The sequence below is a fragment of the Sinohyriopsis cumingii genome, chromosome 3 (genome assembly GCF_028554795.1).
Source record: "Sinohyriopsis cumingii isolate HCF-2022 chromosome 3, ASM2855479v2, whole genome shotgun sequence".
Lineage (NCBI taxonomy): Eukaryota > Metazoa > Mollusca > Bivalvia > Unionida > Unionidae > Sinohyriopsis > Sinohyriopsis cumingii.
Genome location: NC_142963.1, coordinates 148,906,514 through 148,929,901, shown reverse-complemented (window position 1 = coordinate 148,929,901; position 23,388 = coordinate 148,906,514). Strand labels below are relative to the sequence as shown.

The 23,388-nt window shown below is 33.5% G+C and overlaps 1 protein-coding gene across 2 annotated transcripts in view; it reads left to right on the top strand.

The window, feature by feature from the left end:
• The window catches only part of LOC149804122 (GRAM domain-containing protein 4-like), a 71,500-nt gene that overhangs the window by 32,829 nt on the left and 15,283 nt on the right, over positions 1–23,388 (top strand). For both annotated transcript variants that reach the window (XM_089954088.1, XM_089954089.1), the window contains exons 11-15: positions 1,928–2,002; positions 9,104–9,147; positions 15,779–15,888; positions 21,087–21,241; positions 22,712–22,850. In XM_089954088.1, coding sequence (XP_089810214.1) covers positions 1,928–2,002; positions 9,104–9,147; positions 15,779–15,888; positions 21,087–21,241; positions 22,712–22,850 — 523 coding nt within the window. The remainder of the gene's footprint in view (positions 1–1,927; positions 2,003–9,103; positions 9,148–15,778; positions 15,889–21,086; positions 21,242–22,711; positions 22,851–23,388) is intronic.

Below are 23,388 nucleotides of genomic sequence, written 5' to 3'. Positions count from 1 at the left end.
TTACAGAAATATGAGGGGTCCAAAGTTGCAGAGTGGTCTAAAGCGCTAACCATTACGGATCACTGCCATCTCACCTCTGTCTGCATGAGTTCAAGTCTTGGGCTCAGCCACTGTGGGTATGTGAGAAAACTTGCCAGTAGTTTCTCGTGGGTTGGTGGCTCTTCCTAGGATTTTCCCGGGTTCTTCCTCCACCATTTATACTGGCCGCCATGCATAGCCTATCTTATGCTGAAAAATGGCATTAAACCCTATAACAGCAATAACACCAGCAACAGAAACATGATGTTCTGATACAATCAGAGAAAAGTAATTCAGTACTTTTGGCTGCCCAGTCACATCAGCATAGGGGTTAATGAAAGGTCAGATAAAGCAGCCAGAGCTGCCCAGCATTTACTTGTTTATGAATGGAAAATTCCATATACTGATGTAAAATAGTGTTTAAGTTTGCATGTAGTTCATACTTAGCAAAATATGTGGAATGAAAACTCTACAAATAGTCCTCAGACTATCAGACCCACCCTTGGAAACTGGCATTCCTTGTATAGAGCAAATCAGAGTGATGAGATGGTATTGTGCTGATTGCATATCAGACATACATACCTGACTCATGCATGCTTCCTGAATGGTGAACCTTGATGTGATGTGTGTAATCCTGCCAGTGTCCCACTGGCAGTGGGGCATTCTTGGTGAGTGTGGATTTGCACCTAGTGAGACAAATATTTTTAGGGTTCATGCACAGTTGGGAAGGTTCAGAAAAAGTATCAGATAATTAGCATTAAAAAATACAGATTTTGCCCTAAAGATGTGAAAAAGTAACAAAAATACAGATTTTGCCCTGAAGGTATGGAAAAAAGCATGAAAAATAAAAGATTTTGCACAAAAAGTGTGGATAAAAGTATGGAATTGTTCTACCAGTGTTAATTTTTATTGGGTTGGATGAGGTGTTGGGTGATGAAAACCATTTCACTCACATGACATATCACCCACTTGTGATTGGTGGATACTATTTTAGGTCATATGGATACCACATGCTCATTTTTAGTGATACAGACTTTGAATATATGTGCCAGAAACCATCTTGAAAAAGATGGGATCTTTTTTTAAAAACAGTTGTATGAACCCTGCATTTTGACATAAGCTGCTTAAAGAAACAATGAGGACATAGAGCGTAGTAAATCTTGGTGTTTAAAAACACTGTACGAGGACATAGAGCGTAGTAAATCTTGGTGTTTGTATGAGGACATAGAGCGGAATAAATCTTGGTGTTTAAAGAAAATTGCATGAGAACATAGAACGGAGTAAATCTTGGTGTTTAAAAACATACAGTAAATTTTAATGATAGTTTATGTTATTTTATAGAGTTTTCAGAATTTGATTTTTACATTTTGTTTTTTATCTTGTGATTTTACATTTTTTTAAAAGGGTTTATATGCCTAATAATTTGTGCAATTCATCTTAACATTTTTGAAACTTAACCTTTTTTTGGCACTACATAGCCATGTTTGTGCTGATATGCCATAAAACACTACTGCATACATACATACCTACATACAAACCTACATACCTAAATACATACCTATGTACATTCATATAAATCTACCTCCTACCCCTCCCTATCAGTCAATCAGAAGTCAAGGTCACATGACATTTGGATATAATGTCATAGAATAACCATTGCATTTGAGAATTTTTGTTGTTGTTGTGTACATTAGATTTTTGTTTATGTGGACTTTGTTCATAGAGATTACTGATACTGGTTAAACCAAACCACCTGACAGCCTCTGTATGTCTCCCAGTTATGCAGATTTTGTGTAACTCCAATTTTTTTCATCTACAGTTCCATTTATTCAAACATCTCCATATCTACCAACAAGTTCAGATTTATGAGGTTCTACTATTATGGTCTTTACATTTCTATGTTATACAGACACAAAGAGATAGTAAAGAACTGGGCATGTCGGAGAAGTTTAACCTGGTTATAGAAGTGGCCAGGAAAGTGCAGGTAAGTTATAGAAATACAGTACTCTCTCTTCCTAGTGCTGCTAATGGTACTAAATGCAGAAGGATCTTATAAGTAAGAGATCATATAAGGGTGCTCAGTACAGAGGGATACTATAAGTAAGAGTACTTCATGCAGAGGGATGTATTAATACGGATGTTTTTCAATAATGACTAAAACAAATATACTGCACAGTATTGGGTACAAGTCAAGTCTGTTATCACATGATGTGCCATTACGTCAGAGTTAGTGTTGTTCATTGTAATGATTACTCATAACAAACTTTAATGACTCAAGTCTGTCATCACATGATGTGCCATTACATCAGAATTAGTGTTGTTCATTGTAATGATTACTCATAACAAACTTTAATGACTCAAGTCTGTCATCACATGATGTGCCATTACATCAGAATTAGTGTTGTTCATTGTAATGATTACTCATAACAAACTTTAATGACTCAAGTCTGTTATCACATGATGTGCCATTACATCAGAATTAGTGTTGTTCATTGTAATGATTACTCATAACAAACTTTAATGACTCAAGTCTGTTATCACATGATGTGCCATTACATCAGAATTAGTGTTGTTCATTGTAGTGATTACTCATAACAAACTTTAATGACTCAAGTCTGTTATCACATGATGTGCCATTACATCAGAATTAGTGTTGTTCATTGTAATGATTACTCACAACAAACTTTAATGACTCAAGTCTGTTATCACATGATGTGCCATTACATCAGAATTAGTGTTGTTCATTGTAATGATTACTCACAACAAACTTTAATGACTCAAGTCTGTTATCACATGATGTGCCATTACATCAGAATTAGTGTTGTTCATTGTAATGATTACTCATAACAAACTTTAATGACTCAAGTCTGTCATCACATGATGTGTCATTACATCAGAATTAGAGTTGTTCATTGTAATGATTACTCATAACAAACTTTAATGACTCAAGTCTGTCATCACATGATGTGCCATTACATCAGAATTAGTGTTGTTCATTGTAATGATTACTCATAACAAACTTTAATGACTCAAGTTTGTCATCACATGATGCACCATTACATCAGAATTAGTGTTGTTCATTGTAATGATTACTCATAACAAACTTTAATGACTCAAGTCTGTCATCACATGATGTGCCATTACATCAGAATTAGTGTTGTTCATTGTAATGATTACTCATAACAAACTTTAATGACTCAAGTCTGTTATCACATGATGTGCCATTACATCAGAATTAGTGTTGTTCATTGTAATGATTACTCATAACAAACTTTAATGACTCAAGTCTGTCATCACATGATTTGCCAGTACAGTTGGGTCGTTGATGTTTGCAGATGGTCTAAACTTATAAGTGAGTACATAACTTGTTCCATGGTGGGAAATACATCATCTATATTCATCCTGCACAGCATTGTAAATGATGTCAGCATCTGTAGTTAAGTGAATTTTCATTTTAGGATCATTAAATTAATTAATCAAGTTTGCACATGAAGTATTTCAATACCATTCAAATCGACAGAGCATAAGACAAGTCATCAAATACATGCTAAAATGGGGGTGTGTTTACATCAATCTTTTTTTATGTCACTCTGGCCTGTAGAAGAGTCCATTTCTTTATTAAAGGGTGAATACGTTTCCTATTCTGCCATGTTGTAGTTGCCTTTCTTTGATTTTTTTTGCAGTATTGAAAATGGACTCTTCCAGAATGAGGATGAAAATGAATGGTATTGCACTGCATATCAGTATAAATTATGTTTAAAACTTTCCTGCATAAAACAAGTTCTGTAATTTTAGCTACATTTTGAAACACTGATGTGAAATTTCAACGTGAAACAGAGATGGATATCATTCACAGTGCTGTGCGGAATTAGCTATAGTATATCCTTGTCCATGCCTGTGTTATAAGAGTGGATTTTATAGTGTGGGACCACTGTACAGTTTTATAAAGTACAAATCAGTAGTAATAAACAGCAGACTCACCCTTGTCTTAGAATAAATTATTAATTACTCTCACCTCTACTGCTTTCTGTCTTATCCTTGTCCTGGAAAAGTGGGGGATGGGGAAGAAGAGGCGGCTGAACATATTGATGTCAGCCTGAATCATATCCCAAGGATGAAAATCTGTCTCAAATAATCTTTTAGGAGTTACATGACATTTTGGATGCACAAATGAATTGACACATTAATGCATGCCTGAATCATATGCCAAGGCTGAAAATCTGTCTCAAATAATCTTTTTAGGAGTTACATGACATTTTGCATGCACAAATGAAATTACACATTAATGCATGCCTGAATCATATGCCAAGGCTGAAAATCTGTCTCAAATAATCTTTTTAGGAGTTACATGACATTTTGCATGCACAAATGAAATTACACATTAATGCATGCCTGAATCATATGCCAAGGCTGAAAATCTGTCTCAAATAATCTTTTAGGAGTTACATAACATTTTGGATGTACAAATGAATTGACACATTAATGCATGCCTGAATCATATGCCAAGGCTGAAAATCTGTCTCAAATAATCTTTTTAGGAGTTACATGACATTTTGCATGCACAAATGAAATCACACATTAATGCATGCCTGAATCATATGCCAAGGCTGAAAATCTGTCTCAAATAATCTTTTAGGAGTTACATAACATTTTGCATGTACAAATGAATTGACACATTAATGCATGCCTGAATCATATGCCAAGGCTGAAAATCTGTCTCAAATAATCTTTTAGGTGTTGCATGACATTTTGCATGTACAAATGAATTGACACATTAATGCATGCCTGAATCATATCCCAAGGCTGAAAATCTGTCTCAAATAATCTTTTAGGAGTTACATGACATTTTGCATGCACAAATGAATTGACACATTAATGCATGCCTGAATCATATGCCAAGGCTGAAAATCTGTCTCAAATAATCTTTTTAGGAGTTACATGACATTTTGCATGCACAAATGAAATTACACATTAATGCATGCCTGAATCATATGCCAAGGCTGAAAATCTGTCTCAAATAATCTTTTTAGGAGTTACATAACATTTTGCATGTACAAATGAATTGACACATTAATGCATGCCTGAATCATATCCCAAGGCTGAAAATCTGTCTCAAATAATCTTTTAGGAGTTACATGACATTTTGCATGCACAAATGAAATTACACATTAATGCATGCCTGAATCATATGCCAAGGCTGAAAATCTGTCTCAAATAATCTTTTAGGAGTTACATGACATTTTGCATGTACAAATGAATTGACACATTAATGCATGCCTGAATCATATCCCAAGGCTGAAAATCTGTGTCAGATAATCTTTTAGGAGTTGCATGACATTTTGCATGTACAAATGAATTGACACATTAATGCATGCCTGAATCATATCCCAAGGCTGAAAATCTGTCTCAAATAATCTTTTAGGAGTTACATGACATTTTGCATGCACAAATGAATTGACACATTAATGCATGCCTGAATCATATGCCAAGGCTGTAATCTGTCTCAAATAATCTTTTAGGAGTTACATGACATTTTGCATGCACAAATGAATTGACACATTAATGCATGCCTGAATCATATGCCAAGGCTGAAAATCTGTCTCAAATAATCTTTTAGGAGTTGCATGACATTTTGCATGTACAAATGAATTGACACATTAATGCATGCCTGAATCATATCCCAAGGCTGAAAATCTGTCTCAAGTAATCTTTTAGGAGTTACATGACATTTTGCATGCACAAATGAATTGACACATTAATGCATGCCTGAATCATATGCCAAGGCTGAAATCTGTCTCAAATAATCTTTTAGGAGTTACATGACATTTTGCATGCACAAATGAATTGACACATTAATGCATGCCTGAATCATATCCCAAGGCTGAAAATCTGTGTCAAATAATCTTTTAGGAGTTGCATGACATTTTGCATGCACAAATGAATTGACACATTAATGCATGCCTGAATCATATCCCAAGGCTGAAAATCTGTGTCAAATAATCTTTTAGGAGTTGCATGACATTTTGCATGCACAAATGAATTGACACATTAATGCATGCCTGAATCATATCCCAAGGCTGAAAATCTGTCTCAAATAATCTTTTAGGAGATACATGGCATTTTGCATGCACAAATGAATTGACACATTATTGCATGCATGAATCTACACTCATATAGAATAAAGACTTGTTTTAAAAGGTATTAAGAGAAAGAGGCTGAGTCAAAATTAATATAAACTGAATTATGTATAGACTGTACTCTTATTTTAAGACCAACAAAATTGAAGCATTCTCTGATTTGAAAGATCAGCATACTGTTCATTCTATATTTTTCATGGAGTTCTTATTCTTGTGGGTTCTGTAGCTACTAAATACATGGATTTTAAACACACAACAACAAATCTTCCTTCTGTTGAAACATTAGGACCCAATTCCTGATCTATGACTAGTATTCTGTCAGTACTCACAAGACAAAACCACTTGCAAACAATATTGACCCTGATATGTCATCGCATAATGTGCCAGAAAAGCAGCATTGATGTTATTTTATACTGATTAACAACAAACTGCATAGAACCAGATCTGCCAGCACATTATATGATGGCAGATCTAGGCCTGTGCAGTTTGCAGTTGGACTTGACATATAAACAAGTATTTACAGTATGAATAAAATGTGATATTTGCCAAAAAACCACAAAAATTGACAGCCACAAAATGTGTGAATTGACAATATTCTACAAGAGTATATTTACAAAAGTAGTTTTTTATTGTGTATGTTAAGTGTAAGTACTGATTGGTTATTTGTTAAGTCTCTCAGAAAATGGCAGTGCAATTCACAGTGGAACCTACTAGGGATTATAACTGAGAAATGTGAATAAAGGAAGTAGTATTTCTTTTCTTGAATGATTCAGTTTGTTTAATATTGCTGATTAAGATGAAAGATTTTCATCCTATAAACAGTGTGATGATTGAGTGTATCATTTCCGACAACTTGAACTTCACTGATACTGACAAATTGCTGTTTTGATGTATGTATTTTATAGTTTGGAGTCAACAGCATTTACATAAAGATGTCAACAGAAATTGATAAATTGTATCTATGTTGCAAGACAATTTTTAAATTGGTCAACTCCAGAAACATACTGGCAGTAAATCTTGCCCACATCTATTCGAGTTTTTTTGACATTTTCCTTAGGAGTTATTTTCTATGCCCCTAAATTTTGCAACGTCGAAAAAGATAATTATTTCTTAACCAGAACATATAGACTAAATACAGTATCTAGAAACTTCAAACTGTTTGCAAACTTATTGACTTGTACATTAAAAATTGTATGTGGCATTTAATTTGTATGCATTTTTTCTTGTATGCATTTGAAAACATAAATTTTTCATACATGACATTTTTAAAAATTTGAAAAACTATCCCTTTAAATTTTTACAAATATTTCAGCTTTCATATTTTCCGACTCAGACTGATGCTCTAAACATTTACCAGTTCCATCAGTTGCTACTACCACCAATGCACTACAAGTAAACATTTACCAGTTCCATCAGTTGCTACTACCACCAGTGCACTCAAACTTTAACTACAAGTAAACATTTACCAGTTCCATCAGTTGCTACTACCACCAGTGCACTCAAACTTTAACTACAAGTAAACATTTACCAGTTCCATCAGTTGCTACTACCACCAATGCACTCAGACTTTAACTACAAGTAAACATTTACCAGTTCCATCAGTTGCTACTACCACCAGTGCACTCAAACTTTAACTACAAGTAAACATTTACCAGTTCCATCAGTTGCTACTACCACCAGTGCACTCAAACTTTAACTACAAGTAAACATTTACCAGTTCCATCAGTTGCTACTACCACCAATGCACTCAGACTTTAACTACAAGTAAACATTTACCAGTTCCATCAGTTGCTACTACCACCAGTGCACTCAAACTTTAACTACAAGTAAACATTTACCAGTTCCATCAGTTGCTACTACCACCAATGCACTCAGACTTTAACTACAAGTAAACATTTACCAGTTCCATCAGTTGCTACTACCACCAATGCACTACAAGTAAACATTTACCAGTTCCATCAGTTGCTACTACCACCAATTCACTCAGACTTTAACTACAGTAAACATTTACCAGTTCCATCAGTTGCTACTACCACCAATGCACTACAAGTAAACATTTACCAGTTCCATCAGTTGCCACTACCACCAATGCACTCAAACTTTAACTACAGTAAACATTTACCAGTTCCATCAGTTGCTACTACCACCAATGCACTCAGACTTTAACTACAAGTAAACATTTACCAGTTCCATCAGTTACTACTACCACCAATGCACTACAAGTAAACATTTACCAGTTCCATCAGTTGCTACTACCACCAATGCACTCAGACTTTAACTACAAGTAAACATTTACCAGTTCCATCAGTTGCTACTACCACCAATGCACTCAGACTTTAACTACAGTAAACATTTACCAGTTCCATCAGTTGCTACTACCACCAATGCACTATAAGTAAACATTTACCAGTTCCATCAGTTGCTACTACCACCAATGCACTCAGACTTTAACTACAAGTAAACATTTACCAGTTCCATCAGTTGCTACTACCACCAATGCACTATAAGTAAACATTTACCAGTTCCATCAGTTGCTACTACCACCAATGCACTCAAACTTGAACTACAAGTAAACATTTACTTGTTCCCTCAGTTGCTACTACCACCAATGCACTCAAACTTTGACTACAAGTAAACATTTACCAGTTCCATCAGTTGCTACTACCACCAATGCACTCAAACTTAACTACAAGTAAACATTTACCAGTTCCATCAGTTGCTACTACCACCAATGCACTCATACTTTAACTACAGTAAACATTTACCAGTTCCATCAGTTGCTACTACCACCAGTGCACTCAAACTTTAACTACAAGTAAACATTTACCAGTTCCATCAGTTGCTACTACCACCAATGCACTCAAACTTTAACTATAGTATGGTTATTTATAAACTTGGAGCTGTGCACTGAGAATTGTTTGTTGAGCACATATTTCTTTGCACTTCAGAATGGACTTGGCACTGCTGCAGATAGTTTGGAAAAAATAAAAAAGTAAGTTACCCATTCATATTTATGACATCTTTTTTTGCAAATCATTATATTGACATTTCCTATGCATTTTCTTTCTACTGTATAGCATAAGAGATGAAACTAAATTTGCTCATGAATTCATTTGGCCATGCTCTGGAAGCATGAGACAGTTTGTTTGCCTTGCTGTTTGGGAATCGTTTGAATCAGACCACTTGTACCTTATTTGAGTCAAAGGTCAGGGCACCAGACCTAATAAAAGTGGATGTTGGAGATGACACTTACACCAGCGTCATAAATTCATGCATATTATGGAAATGCATGCGTTAAATTCTGGTAGTAAAATATTCAAAAAGAAAGATTGAGAGTTATGAGGTTTTTGTTGCAGTAGCTTACATATTTATCTTGAATCAGATTTTCAGTTCTACAGGACTGCAGTTATTGTCATCATATTTAGTTTTGGTTCTTAAAGAATTATTTGTTCCTTAAGTAGTATGTTCCATACCTTACAAATTTTTAGATAGGTAAATTATTAAATATGTTTTTAATCTGATATTGAGGAAAGATTAATTACCACAGCAGTGAAGGCAAGTATCAGTTTTATTTCTGTTTGACATTTCATGTCTGCTTATCGACTTCATTGTTATTCTGTAATTTCTTTTCAGACATAATATAAGATACATATTTATTTTTATATGGGATAAATAAATAACGATTGTCTGAGGAAATTATTAATAAGAATTGTTTACGCAATTATTTTTGAAGGTTTCATTATCATCAACTTGATAAACTAACAAAGTTCCTCGTCTGAAGTTTTTATCACTAGGAAACACGTCATTTGTTGATGTATCACCAAATAAATTATTTGTATTGTACAGACTTTTTTCTTACTGATAAAATGAAACTGTTTAAAAATTGTTTATTTTATAAATAAATTAGTTCTAAATTTATTGGTTGTTGTGAATGTGGGCACAAAATCTGCATTTTTACATATATTTATGCCTGGGCATATATATATTTGTGTGTGTGTGTGTGTGTGTGTATATATATATATATATATATATATTAAAAATAACATGGCCTGTAAAGTGTTGGTATAAAGCAAACTGATATACCAATACTATTGTTATGTAAAATTGTGATCTGCCCATGGCACAATAATACGAATATATAAACATTCTTTCAATTGCAGGCCTATGGATCAGTGATGAATTTCTACTCATTCATTAATCACAAATGACATACGAAAATAATGATAAAAAGTATAAATAGTCACTGTTTTTTAAATGAAATTAAAATGGTACACAATCCTTTCTTTTTTCCATTCCCCTCTCCCCTCTCATGCATAAGGGACAATATAAGCAAAAATCGGGAGTGAGAGAGAAAAACATATTGTGCTGGACAAAAACATTAAAACTGAACTTGTACCAAGTAACCTACAGTAATCTGGTTCGTTGTAATGGTTCATAATATCAGTGATACATATATACATGAGGCACACATACTGTAGTGTATTTAATGTTTTATTGATGTTTCTTAAACCTATTATAATGTTCTAAAAATCGATTATTATTTATGTAATGTAAAAATGTCCAAATGGTCGCCCCCGTCCTGCCTTGCCCTGCCCCCCCCCCCCCCCCGGATTATCTTAGCTAGATATGGCCGAAAATTCATGAAAATACAAGCATTGGGGAGCATTGGGGATTTTTGCTTCTGTCATACGATGATGTCTCTGGACCTATGAATGATGGTAAAGTTTAGTCAGACCATCCAAAGTGGGGGGGAGAGAGAGAAAGAGAGAGAGAGAGAGAATTTTATAGTATTTAGAAATGTTAATTAAAGCAGAATAATAACTTAGATGAACTGTCAGTATATTAAAATATTTTAATTACCTCTTGCTGGTTCGCCATTTTGCTTAGTTTCTATTCCATGCTAATTTCCATATGCCAGTATGTGAATGCCTGACAGTTCAGGTTCAGTGTACAAGAAGCTAACTGTTTGTAGTACACTATTTTCTTCATAAAAACCATAATTCGGTTTAAATCATGAGTGTGTCTTATATTGATTTAATAAATGTGAATAAAAATAGAAACTCAAAAAGAAAACAATCAGCTTTCAATTTGCATATGCGATTGTGAACAACAAGAACAAAATTTGAACTAAATTTTGTGGCAGACACATTCACAGGGATTTGACAAGTTCATTCCCTCGGTCAATACCCATTTGCCCGGAGCATATCATAACTCCATTCAAAGTGCAAATATGTGTATTTGTGTGTGATATAAATGAAATATATCTATAGTATGTATGCTGTATCAATGATATACCATTCATTGTATAAATTTTTCATTACAAGGAAACGAGGCAAGCCTTGTTTCCTTTTAATGAAAAAAGTATACATCTCATGGTATATCATTGATTCAGCATACATACTAATATATATATATATATATATATATATATATATATATATATATATATCCCCAGCCAAATTTATAATTACTATGTATTCCAAAGGCATTGTTATAACATTCCTTTCTTATAATGTTTAATCGGTTATAGCTCGTGATATGTGTAGTCTGCCTGAGAAATTTTACTCAATTATAAGATTTTTATCACCAGTTGTGCTGAGGCCAGATAAACAATAGCAGTCATTTAAAAAACAAACTCAATAATCACACAACATTCATAATCGGTTAATAACAAAGGTCTAACAAGAGTGCCAGTTAAGAAAGGTGTGATAATCTCCTCATTCATAATCAGTTAATAACAAAGGCATAAATAAAGTGCCATTTGGGAAAGGTGTGATAACTTCACCTTAGTCATAATAAGTTAATAACAAAGGTCTAACAAAAGTGCCATTTAGGAAAGTTGTGATAATCTCACCTCATTCATAATCATGCTGGTTCCATGAAATTAAAGCATAAAAAGAAGTGTTTTTGTTTTGTTCTTTGTTTGACTGAATAATTTTGAAATATCCATTAGCTGTTGTTCCGTACCTGTATGTTGACTAAGTGCAGCTTGAATAAATCTCTCTATGTTCATTTTGAATTTAGAATATTGTGAAAATGGATGGAAATTTACAGGTCAGAGAAAGTAAGACCGTCTATTGAGACACAAAGCTACAAAAAAAAAAATACAAGGAATATAAGTTAAAATACCAGCATGTTTTAATTGAAATATCTCTTAAGCCTTGACAAAAAACTGATCACAAGATAAATGAATTGTCTGCAGTTGGTATGATTTATAATACATGGCAAACTGCAAACTGTCTTGTAAAGGAATTGCTTACAGATTTTATTACCTTGTTTAAAAATTTTATTACTATTACATATCATTTCTGACATTAATCATACAAGAATAATGTTTACTATATATATGTACAACATCAACATTGACATGGACATATTGAAAATAAAATTATGAATTTGGATATAACATTTTTCAGTTATAACATTTTTAATTTTGGAGTCCCAGACCCCTGTGAAAAGCTATAAACAATAGATAGATAGATGGTCAGGATCTTCAACAAGGGAAGTCTGACATAATATACATCCAATGTTTTATGATGGACATTGAAATTAGCACCTAGGGATGCCCCAAAATTGCCCAATTGATGTTTATATGATGAAAATTGTATGCCTTACTGTCGCAAAAGGTTTTAAAATTTGTTTGATATTTTTTTTATTACTGCAATTTTAGGATGCAAATCCTACATCAGTTGCTGGTCATTATTTTAGTCACATACAATAACGACAGAGTAGTCATCCCAAACACATTTCAAACTTTAAGTGCAGTGAGTATTCATTTGCTGCCTGACTTGTGTTTAAAGATATTGCTGGTAAGAACAGCATGTCATCCTTAAGTCATTATATTACAAGATATTGCTGGCAAGAACAGCATGGCATGAAATAATCATTATGTTACAAGATAATTCTGGCAAGAACAGCATGTCATGGAATAGTCATTATATTACAAGATAATTTTGGCAAGAACAGCATGTCATGAAATGGTCATTATATTACAAGATATTGCTGACAAGAATAGCATGTCATGGAATAGTCATTATATTGCAAGATAATTCTGGCAAGAACAGCATGTCATGGAATAGTCATTATATTACAAGATAATTTTGGCAAGAACAGCATGTCATGGAATAATCATTATGTTACAAGATAATTCTGGCAAGAACAGCATGTCATGGCATAGTCATTATATTACAAGATATTGCTGGCAAGAACAGCATGTCATGAAATAGTCATTATATTACAAAATATTGCTGGCAAGAACATCATGTCATGAAATAGTTGTTATATTACAAGATATTGCTGGCAAGAACAGCATGTCATGGAATAGTCATTATATTACAAGATAATTTTGGCAAGAACATCATGGAATAGTTATTATGTTACAAGATAATTTTGGCAAGAACATGTCATGGAATAGTCATTATATTACAAGATAATTTTGGCAAGAACATCATGTCATGGAATAATCATTATATTACAAAATATTGCTGGCAAGAACAGCATGTCATGAAATAGTCATTATATTACAAGATATTGCTGGCAAGAACAGCATGTCATGAAATAGTCATTATATTACAAGATAATTTTGGCAAGAACATCATGTCATGGAATAGTCATTATATTACAAGATAATTTTGGCAAGAACAGCATGTCATGAAATAGTCATTATATTACAAGATATTGCTGGCAAGAACATTATGTCATGGAATAGTCATTATATTACAAAATAATTTTGGCAAGAACATCATGTCATGAAATAGTCATTATATTACAAGATAATTTTGGCAAGAACATCATGTCATGAAATAGTCATTATATTACAAGATAATTTTGGCAAGAACATCATGTCATGGAATAGTCATTATATTGCAAGATAATTTTGGCAAGAACAGCATGTCATGAAATAGTCATTATATTACAAAATATTGCTGGCAAGAACAGCATGTCATGGAATAGTCATTATATTACAAGATATTGCTTGCAAGAACAGCATGTCATCCTTAAGTCATTATATTACAAGATATTGCTGGCAAGAACATCATGCCATGGAATAATCATTATATTACAAGATAATTCTGGCAAGAACAGCATGTCATGGAATAATCATTTTGTTACAAGATATTGCTGGCAAGAACAGCATGTCAAGGTAGAGACATTGTATTACCACAATAGAAGAAGAACAAGGAAGTTAATCAAAATTTTGAATGTATAACCCAAAAAAATGCAAGTCAGAATATTGTTCATCACTTCATCATATAGTCTGTATGTCAGTCTTTGTATTTCCCACTAAGAAAGCCATGTTTATATTTCTGTGTTTGTTTCATACATTTCACATTAAGATGAAATACTAGTATCATTATGGTAGACTGTTTGCAATTTTCTTGTTTTCAATGTAATATTTTTACAGATAAAAGTATGTGGAATTTGGAGACACCCCCTCTCTTTCTCTAGCTTTTGATTTCTGTCTTTCTCTCATCTTTCTTTTTCTCTTTTTCTGTCAGGGAATTGAGATAGATCACTTACTGGTGGATCAAACTCTTAATCCAGGAGAGTTGTGGGTTCAATACCAGCCCAGGCATCCTGGGAAAGGCACTTAGCTTCCATATTTTTGGCATGGTATAGCCAGTACACATATTGAAAGTACTGTTAAAAAGCATCCAATTCTTTCTCTGACTGTATATCTTTATTCAGTATCTCTCAGTCATTTATCAGTTGGTCTGATGAAAGGAACTTCCTGATTCAGATCATGGGACTTATATCTTTTGAACCTCAGAAGTTTGCAACATCCAGTGTTTTAAAATGAACAAAAATGCTGTATAATATAATGTTATAACATGTAGAACATAGATCTATATAATATAATATTATAATATATAGAACAAATTAATATGATATATTATTATAATATATAAAGCATATATCTCTTTGGAATAATATTATAAGTTACATATAGAATATATCTCTGTATGATATATAAAACAAAAATATTGATCGTACCAAAAATTTACAAAAATGATACTAACATCTGTCTGTGGCATGATGCTCCAGTGCTAGACATCACTATAAACTGTCACACTGCAGACATCGTAGTGATATGGCTGAAAAATTGTTAAAGCTACGTTAAAAATCTAAATCACACACACACACACACACACACACACACACGCACAAATATTGATATGATATAATAATAATGATATACCTATAATAACAGGACAAGGGCTTTTCCATTAAAACAGACATGGGACCCAAGGAAGGCACTTTTAAAGTGGAGTACTCACCCATAGATGAAATTTAGAAATTTGTTATAATTTTTATATGAACTCGGTGAAATCAAAATACTCTGGCATACATTTAAAAACAAATGCCTTCCCTTGGTACCATGTATGTTTAAATGGAACAGCCCTAAAACAAAGACTTTAATATACACAGCTTTAAGAACAACTCAGAGGTAAAGATAACAAAGCAAGTAATTTCTTAATTTGCATTCTTCAGATGGACGAATCAGAATTTGCAAAGAAATTAAGAGAAATGACGGATTAGTCCATTTTTTTAGCTGGGGTTTGATGGTCAATTGAAGTAACTTGGAGATCTTTCATCAGTAACTTTTACTCCTATAATTTCAGCCTCTTCGTATGGAGGTATCCCAAGGGGACAAGGAAAGTTTTCTCTATGCTGTGTGTTGGCTTCATTGTATCCTGCTTTGTACCAATAGCAAGTTTGCTTACTTATATAGGCAGGTGTTCCAACCAATAGCAAGTTTTGTTTTACTTACATAGGCAGGTTTATAACCAATAGCAAGTTGGCTTACATAATCTGGTGTTCCAACCAATAGTAAGTTTGCTTACTTACACAGGTAGGTGTTCCAACCAATAGCAAGTTTGCTTTCTTACATTGGCTGGTGTTCCAACCAATAGCAAGTTTGCTTACTTACACTGGCTGATGTTCCAACCAAAACCATATCCTGCATCTGATCAGTGTCAATGAATATTTGTACCATATGTGCTCAGTTATAAGTCAAGTCCAACTCAAGCAACATAGACCCAGTATTGCTGTCGCATAATGCACCAGCCAATCAGGGTCTGTGTTGTTTGTTCTTATTCCTAATAACAACCTGCATATCTGCTGGTGCATTGTATAACAGTAGATCTGGGTCTGTGCAGTTTGCAGATGGACTTAACTTATAAGCAGGTATAGATGGTAACTAATATTGCTGGTAGAGATTAATGACATTAATGCATAATATTCAATCAGTCATGTGTTCCCTATTGGTCGTACATTTGAGTTTTTTGTGCCCCTGCTGTTTGCAAGTAGGTCATCTTGATTTGGTCTTGTCCATCCATACATTTATCTGTCTGTCCCTCCGCCCAGAGAAGCTTGTCAGCAAGATTGAACAGGAAACACTCAACAAAGAGAAATGAAAATTTCACTAGCATATTTGTGTACATATAATATTATCAGATCATGACAAAAAATTTAAAAATATTTTATATACATTTAGCAGCTTTTGGACCTTTTTGGAGAATTTTTTTCCAGCATCATTTAGCAAATCCTACTTGAGTTCCGCAAGTCAGATAAGGTAGGCGTATTTGTATCCATATGACATGATTAGTTTTCCATGTCATTACAGGATTCTTACAACTTTTAAATCACGTTTTTTAACTTTCTGGCACTGAAATTTGACCGAAATCTAGTTAGCGTGATGAAGCAAAAACTGATTTAAACAAATGACATTTTGCATACCTACCATATATACTCACATGTAAGTTGAATCTAAATGCAAATGACATTGTGGCCGAGTGGTCTAAAGCGCTGTCCGTCACGGATCACTGCCATCTCACCTCTGTCTGCGTGGGTTCGAGTCCAAGGCTCGGCAAATGTGGATATGTGAGAAAGCTCGCCGGTAGCTTCTCGTGGGTCGGTGGTTCTTTCCGGGGTTTTCCTGGGTTCTTCCTCCACCATTAATACTGGCCGCCATGTATAGCCTATCTTGTGCTGAAAAATGGCGTTAAACCCTATAACAACAACAACAACAGCAAATGACATTGACCCTGATCTGCCACCATATGATGCACTGGTCGATCAGGGTCTGTGTTGGTTGGTTTACTGACTACTCCTAATAATTACATTGACCCAGATCTGCAGGTGCTTAATGCATTAGCAGATCAGGGTCTATGCAGTTTGCAGTTGGATGCAATTTATAGATGAGTATGTATGGTATTTTTTTGCATATGTAGATGACATGATTAGATTTTCATAAACTTCTAAGTTAGAGCAATATTTCAAATGTTTCTAAACTTTTGAATTGCTGGACTTTGACTTTTAGGTTTGCAGCAGGGGCATAAATGATTTAGAAGTCCCTTATATAGTAGTCATTCACTCAAAAGCAGTACTGTCCAACCTTTTTGACACCATGGGCCACTGCAAAATGTTTTTCTTGAAGCCGAGGGCCACAGCAGAAAACTGAAAAGCAACAACTATATAGCTGCTCGAGCTCTGGCGGGCCATTTAAAATCAGCCAGCGGGCCGTGGGTTGGACAGCACTGCTCTAAAGCGTTTCAGTTCACAGCAGTTCCTTATAGTCATCTCTCACTCTAAATCACCTCAATTTGCAGCAGTCCCTTATACAATAGTCTGTCACCCTAAAGCATCTCAGGTTTATGCAGTCCCTTATATAGTTGTCCCTCACTCTAAAACACTTCATTTTGTGGTACTCCCTTACACAGTAGTCCATCACTCTAAAGCATCTAAGATTACTGCAGTCCTTTATATAGTGGTCTCTCGCTCTAAAACACCTCAGTTTACTGCAGTCCCTTTATGCAGTTCCCCCACATTCTAAAGCACCCCAGTTTACAGAATACCATTGCGTTCACTCCAAAGCATCTGTCTGCAGCAGTTCCATATAGTGATCCCTCCCGCTAAAGCACTTCCGTTTTTACTGCAGTCACTTATACAGTGGTGCATTGCACTTGTTATGTATATTTAATTTGTTTTATTTTGTTTACTTTTCTTAATGATTATACATGTATGTTATATACATTTATATTTTGTAGTTGACCTTGTCCAAAATCAAGTTCATTTTGTACCTGACCAGTAACATTTATTTTGTAAACAACAGAATACATGGCTAATATTTTCTCGATGATTGTAGATTAAATATTCAGATCATTATGAATGTAAACATGTTTACCTGAATTTGAGTTTAATAAAACGAGCGGCATAAAATATTTTCACAGAACATCAGTTACAAACTAGCCATATATGAAAATGGAGATAGTGTGATAGAAAGAAGGTAATAAGGATAACAGAAGGGACAGAGTGGGATATATCAAGATTACAACTGGAATTCAAATCATATTTTTGTAAAAATTAAGTAATATTTTTAAAATATTTTTTTTGTTTCTTGCAACTAGAATGACAGAACTCATGTATACATTATAGGTAGAATTAATGAACTCCAAAGACCATTTGTAAATAAAAACCTTGTGACCTTCATTTCCATAAATTATCAGAAATGAATCAAATGTATATATAGTGATAAGTCAAAGAATAGCTTTACACTGTTTGATGAATTGGGGCAAACAGACCATGCTATAGGATGACAGACCATGTTTAGAGATATGACACATAGAGACCATGTTATGGGATGACAGACCATGTTTAGAGATATGACACAAAGAGACCATGCTATGGGATGACCGACCATGTTTAGAGATATGACACATAGAGACTATGCTATGGGGTGACAGACAATGTTTAGAGATATGACACATAGAGACCATGCTATGGGATATGACTGACAGAGACATATTACATGGTCATTAAACAGTTAAACATTTCCGGTGACATTTATGAATAAAGGTGTACAAAGGGGATTCCCATGGAGTATTATAAAAATGACTCACAAAAAAGCAACCATAAAACATGTACATTTTATTTATTAAATTAGTGCCGGTCACATTGATAGGTCACTTGGTAACTTTTGTCAGGCTTATGCAGAGTATGAATATACTTACCATGTAACAGTTGTGACTGCATAGAAACAATGACTGTCACTGGTAAATTCAAATTTTTATAGTATGTCATTGCAGTAGTGAATGAATGTTTATACTTTGGATGTGTGTTTTTGAGAGTGAGAGATAGAACCATTATGTAATAAACGTTTGCGTAAATCAGTACAGGACACAAGCTACATTTAGAAGAAAATATTAAAAATCTGATAGCAGCAAAAACTAAAAAAGTAATATGTATAGGGAAATTGAAGAAGAAAATGATAAAGAATTTGTCAAACATTTCTCACTATTATCTAGTTATAGAAAACAGTTACAAATTTATGGAAATAATGATAAATAGGAAAATGAGTAGAAATAGGAAAATAATTGCGGGAAATAATTACAAATAGGAAAATCTTTATAGAAATAATTACAAATATAAAAATCTTTATAGAAATAAGTACAAATAGGAAAATTTTTATAGAATTGAGTACAAATAGGAAAATTATCATAGAAATAATTACAAATATAAAAATCTTTATAGAATTGAGTACAAATAGGAAAATTATCATAGAAATAAGTACAAATAGGAAAATTATCATAGAAATAAGTACAAATAGGAAAATCTTTATAAAAAATAAGTACAAAAAGGAAAATCTTTATAAAAATAAGTATGAAAAGGAAAATCTTTATAGAAATAAGTACAAATAGGAAAATCATTATAGAAATAAGTACATAAAGGAAAATCTTTATAGAAATAAGTATATATATATATGAATCGAGAAGAATTAATGCATGTGATTTTTTTCTCTCCAAGTCATACATATCTTTACATAAGCATGTTTGCTTTGAAGTGGATTGGTGAACAAATTGAGGTTATACTTATATGGGTGTTTCATAGATATAATAGTATAATTATGATAACGTATTCATTTTTTAATTAGGATAAATCAAAACACATGTCTGTTGCTCCCTTTGAGACTTTTTACTTCTTAACAATATATGTTAATGTATCTTACTAAGAAAATGTGTTGGAAAACGTAAAGTCACACTACTAAACAAAGTCACACAAGTTTACACAGTTGCACTATTTAACACAGTTAATGCACACTGTTTGACACAGTTGATACACATTTTTTAACACAGTTAATGCACACTTTAACACAATTAATGCACATTATTTGACACAGCTAATGCACATTATTTAACACAGTTAATACACTATTTAACTTAGTTATCACAAACTATTAACACAGTCACACTATGTAGCACAGTCGCACTATTTAACATAGATACATTATTTAACAGTGACACTATTTAACAAAGTAACAATTAGGGACTGTGATTTACATTACTTTAAGCATATCAGTCATGTTTAAACAAAAACAAAAACATGGCAGACTCAGAAACATAACTGATGAAAAAGAAAAAGGAATTTTGCCAAAAAATATAATGATATCTTGAAGTCAGTCAAAATCACACTTTAAATGTTTTGTGATATATTTCTTTAAAAAAGTTTCAACAAAAGTGGCTGATTTAATTGATACAGGGAATATTGTCATTTTATTTATTACAATACAGTGTTTTGTATAATAAAGTGTAGGTTCAGTTTACCTAATTGTGGGAGGGGAGTAGAGAGAGAGAGACCTCCATTTAAGATTGCTAAAACTAGAACATTAGTATGTATGTGTATTTTACAAGTTTTTAAAAATCCGGAATATAGGACTAAATGTTTGTGTGCAGTATCTTAAAAATATACCAAATAAAATCATTTTAGTTGAATTACATTTCTTTGTGTATCAAGCATTTATGTTAGAGGTTTATACAGGAACAGATAGCAGGACATATCTCAAAGTCTTAAGGCACTAACATTATTATAACAAGTGGTCACTTGAAATTTTTCGTCCAAAGAAAATCATGTTCTTTTTTATTTTTTACGTAGGACTTGGTTTTGGGATGAAGATTTTCCTTGTGCATAACCTGTACAGAAAGTACCCTCGTCTAAAAAGGAAGCATGACAGCATGCATAGACTGTGGCTAGATCTCCCCACTGATGCCCAGTATAACAGGAAATATGTCAGATCAGCAGTAGATAAGGTGCATAACATGTCCATTTTAAATTAATAATTACATTGAATAAGTCCTGATGCATTATTCATAAATTATCTGAAGGTCATTGTTTTGAAGGTCAGTGAATTTCAAAGAAATATCATCTTTTCCATAGACAAGATCTTCTGGCAGTAGAAGAGTTCAGACTGCCATATATACTCATGTAAACATCGAGTTATAAAAAACATAGACCACGACCTGTTTCTGCATAATATGCAGTCAGATCAGGATATTTTTACAACTAATTAATCCTAACAAATGCTGTTCTCAATGGTTTGGTACATAATATTGTTCTCAATATATCATGGTTTTACACATAATGTTGTTCTCAACATATCATGGTTTGGTACATAAGGCTGTTCTCAGAGTGCTGCAATGGCCTAAATGGTTAAAGCCTATGCCTCAGATGTGGTAGGTCATGGGTTCGAACCCAGGCAGAGTCATATCAAAGACTTACAAAAATGATACAAGCAGCTGCCTTGCTTGGCGCTCAGTATTAGGAGGTTAGTGTTAGGACTGGTCGGCCTGGTGTTAGGATAATGTGACTTGGTGGGACATGATATTACATGCCTGTGGCATGATGCCCCAATGCTAGACATCACTATAAATTGCCACACTGCAGACATCATCGCATTATGACTGGAAAATTGTTGGAACTACATAAAAATCTAACACACACACACACACACTGTTCTCACTATAACAAAGTTTTGTATATGATGCAGCTGAGAGTTATGGACCCCAGCTACTATGTTATAGTGAGGGAGTCAGCATTTGATAAGTATTATTCATGAATGTTTTCAAGGTCATTGTGTTAACAGTCAATGGCTTTTAAAACATTTATATCATCTTTTCCATAGTCAAGATTGTTTGGCAATAGATGAGTTTAGGCTGTCATATATACTTATGTATAAGTCAAATCCAGCTTATAAAAAAGTTTGAACTTTGATCTGTTTTTGCATAATGCACAGGCAGTCTGTATAGTTTGTTCAACTGATTGATCCTAACAAACTGCACAAACCTAGATCTGTCATATCAATACATGACAGCAGATATGGGTCTATGCAGTTGACAGTTTGATTTAACATATATGTGAGTATATATGGCATATCATTGCATATATTATACAATTGAAGGTTACTTTATAAAACAGGATGAACTCTAAAAACTTGTGGCCAACTGATGGCCAACTTACCAGCATCTTGCAAACAAGCCACCCTAGAAGGACTCATGGAAGATCGGTCAGTTGACTAAATGAGCTTTTTTAAATAAAGTCATTATTATTGTTATTGTTATTATTATTATTATTATTATTGAAACCATTTGTTATTGCATTGCATGATCCTTTTATTAGCATTGCTTTAGCAGTATATATGTCCACACATTTTTCAGTATATATGTCCACATTTTTCAGTATATATGTCCACATTTTTCAGTATATATGTCCACATTTTTCAGTACATTATGGTTTCTAAAGAAGAAGGCTTAGATGACAATGCATCAATACACGAGACAGAGTTAGACATCACAGTGCATGAGAACTGCATGGAGTTTTGTGAATTATTTTCCCTCCCATCCACGGAGACTCCTCTGAATGGTAATGATGCCATTTGCTCTTTTGATGACTTGAGCTGACCTTTTATCCTTTTAATTTTAGCCCTAGATGGACTCATTGTCAAATTTCTACTTGTATGGCATGAGTTTTATTAATGAAAACAGCAGAAGCCTCAGATATGATAATATTTTGTTTCCTCTTTATATATTTGTGGCCAGTGTGAGAAAAGGCATATGGGATATATTTATTCCACATGACTGCTATCATTAATGCCATAGATTACGTCATTATTTTCATAACATTATAAAAGAAAATGCAGTGTTGTGTGCTGAAAACAAAAACATTTGCAAGACTGAAAATGGTAAGTCTATTTACAAAAACTATTTGTCATAAACTTAACTTTTTATGCTCATTTTGATACTGTAATTTATTTGAATAAATAATCTGCATCTCTAATCAGTGCTCAATGAAATTTGTTTTGGACACAGGCGCAACGCTGCTGACTAAATGCATCACAAGCTTTGACTGAAATTTCATAAGGCCAAACTCTAATTTCCATATGCCCCAAATTTTCCTTTTT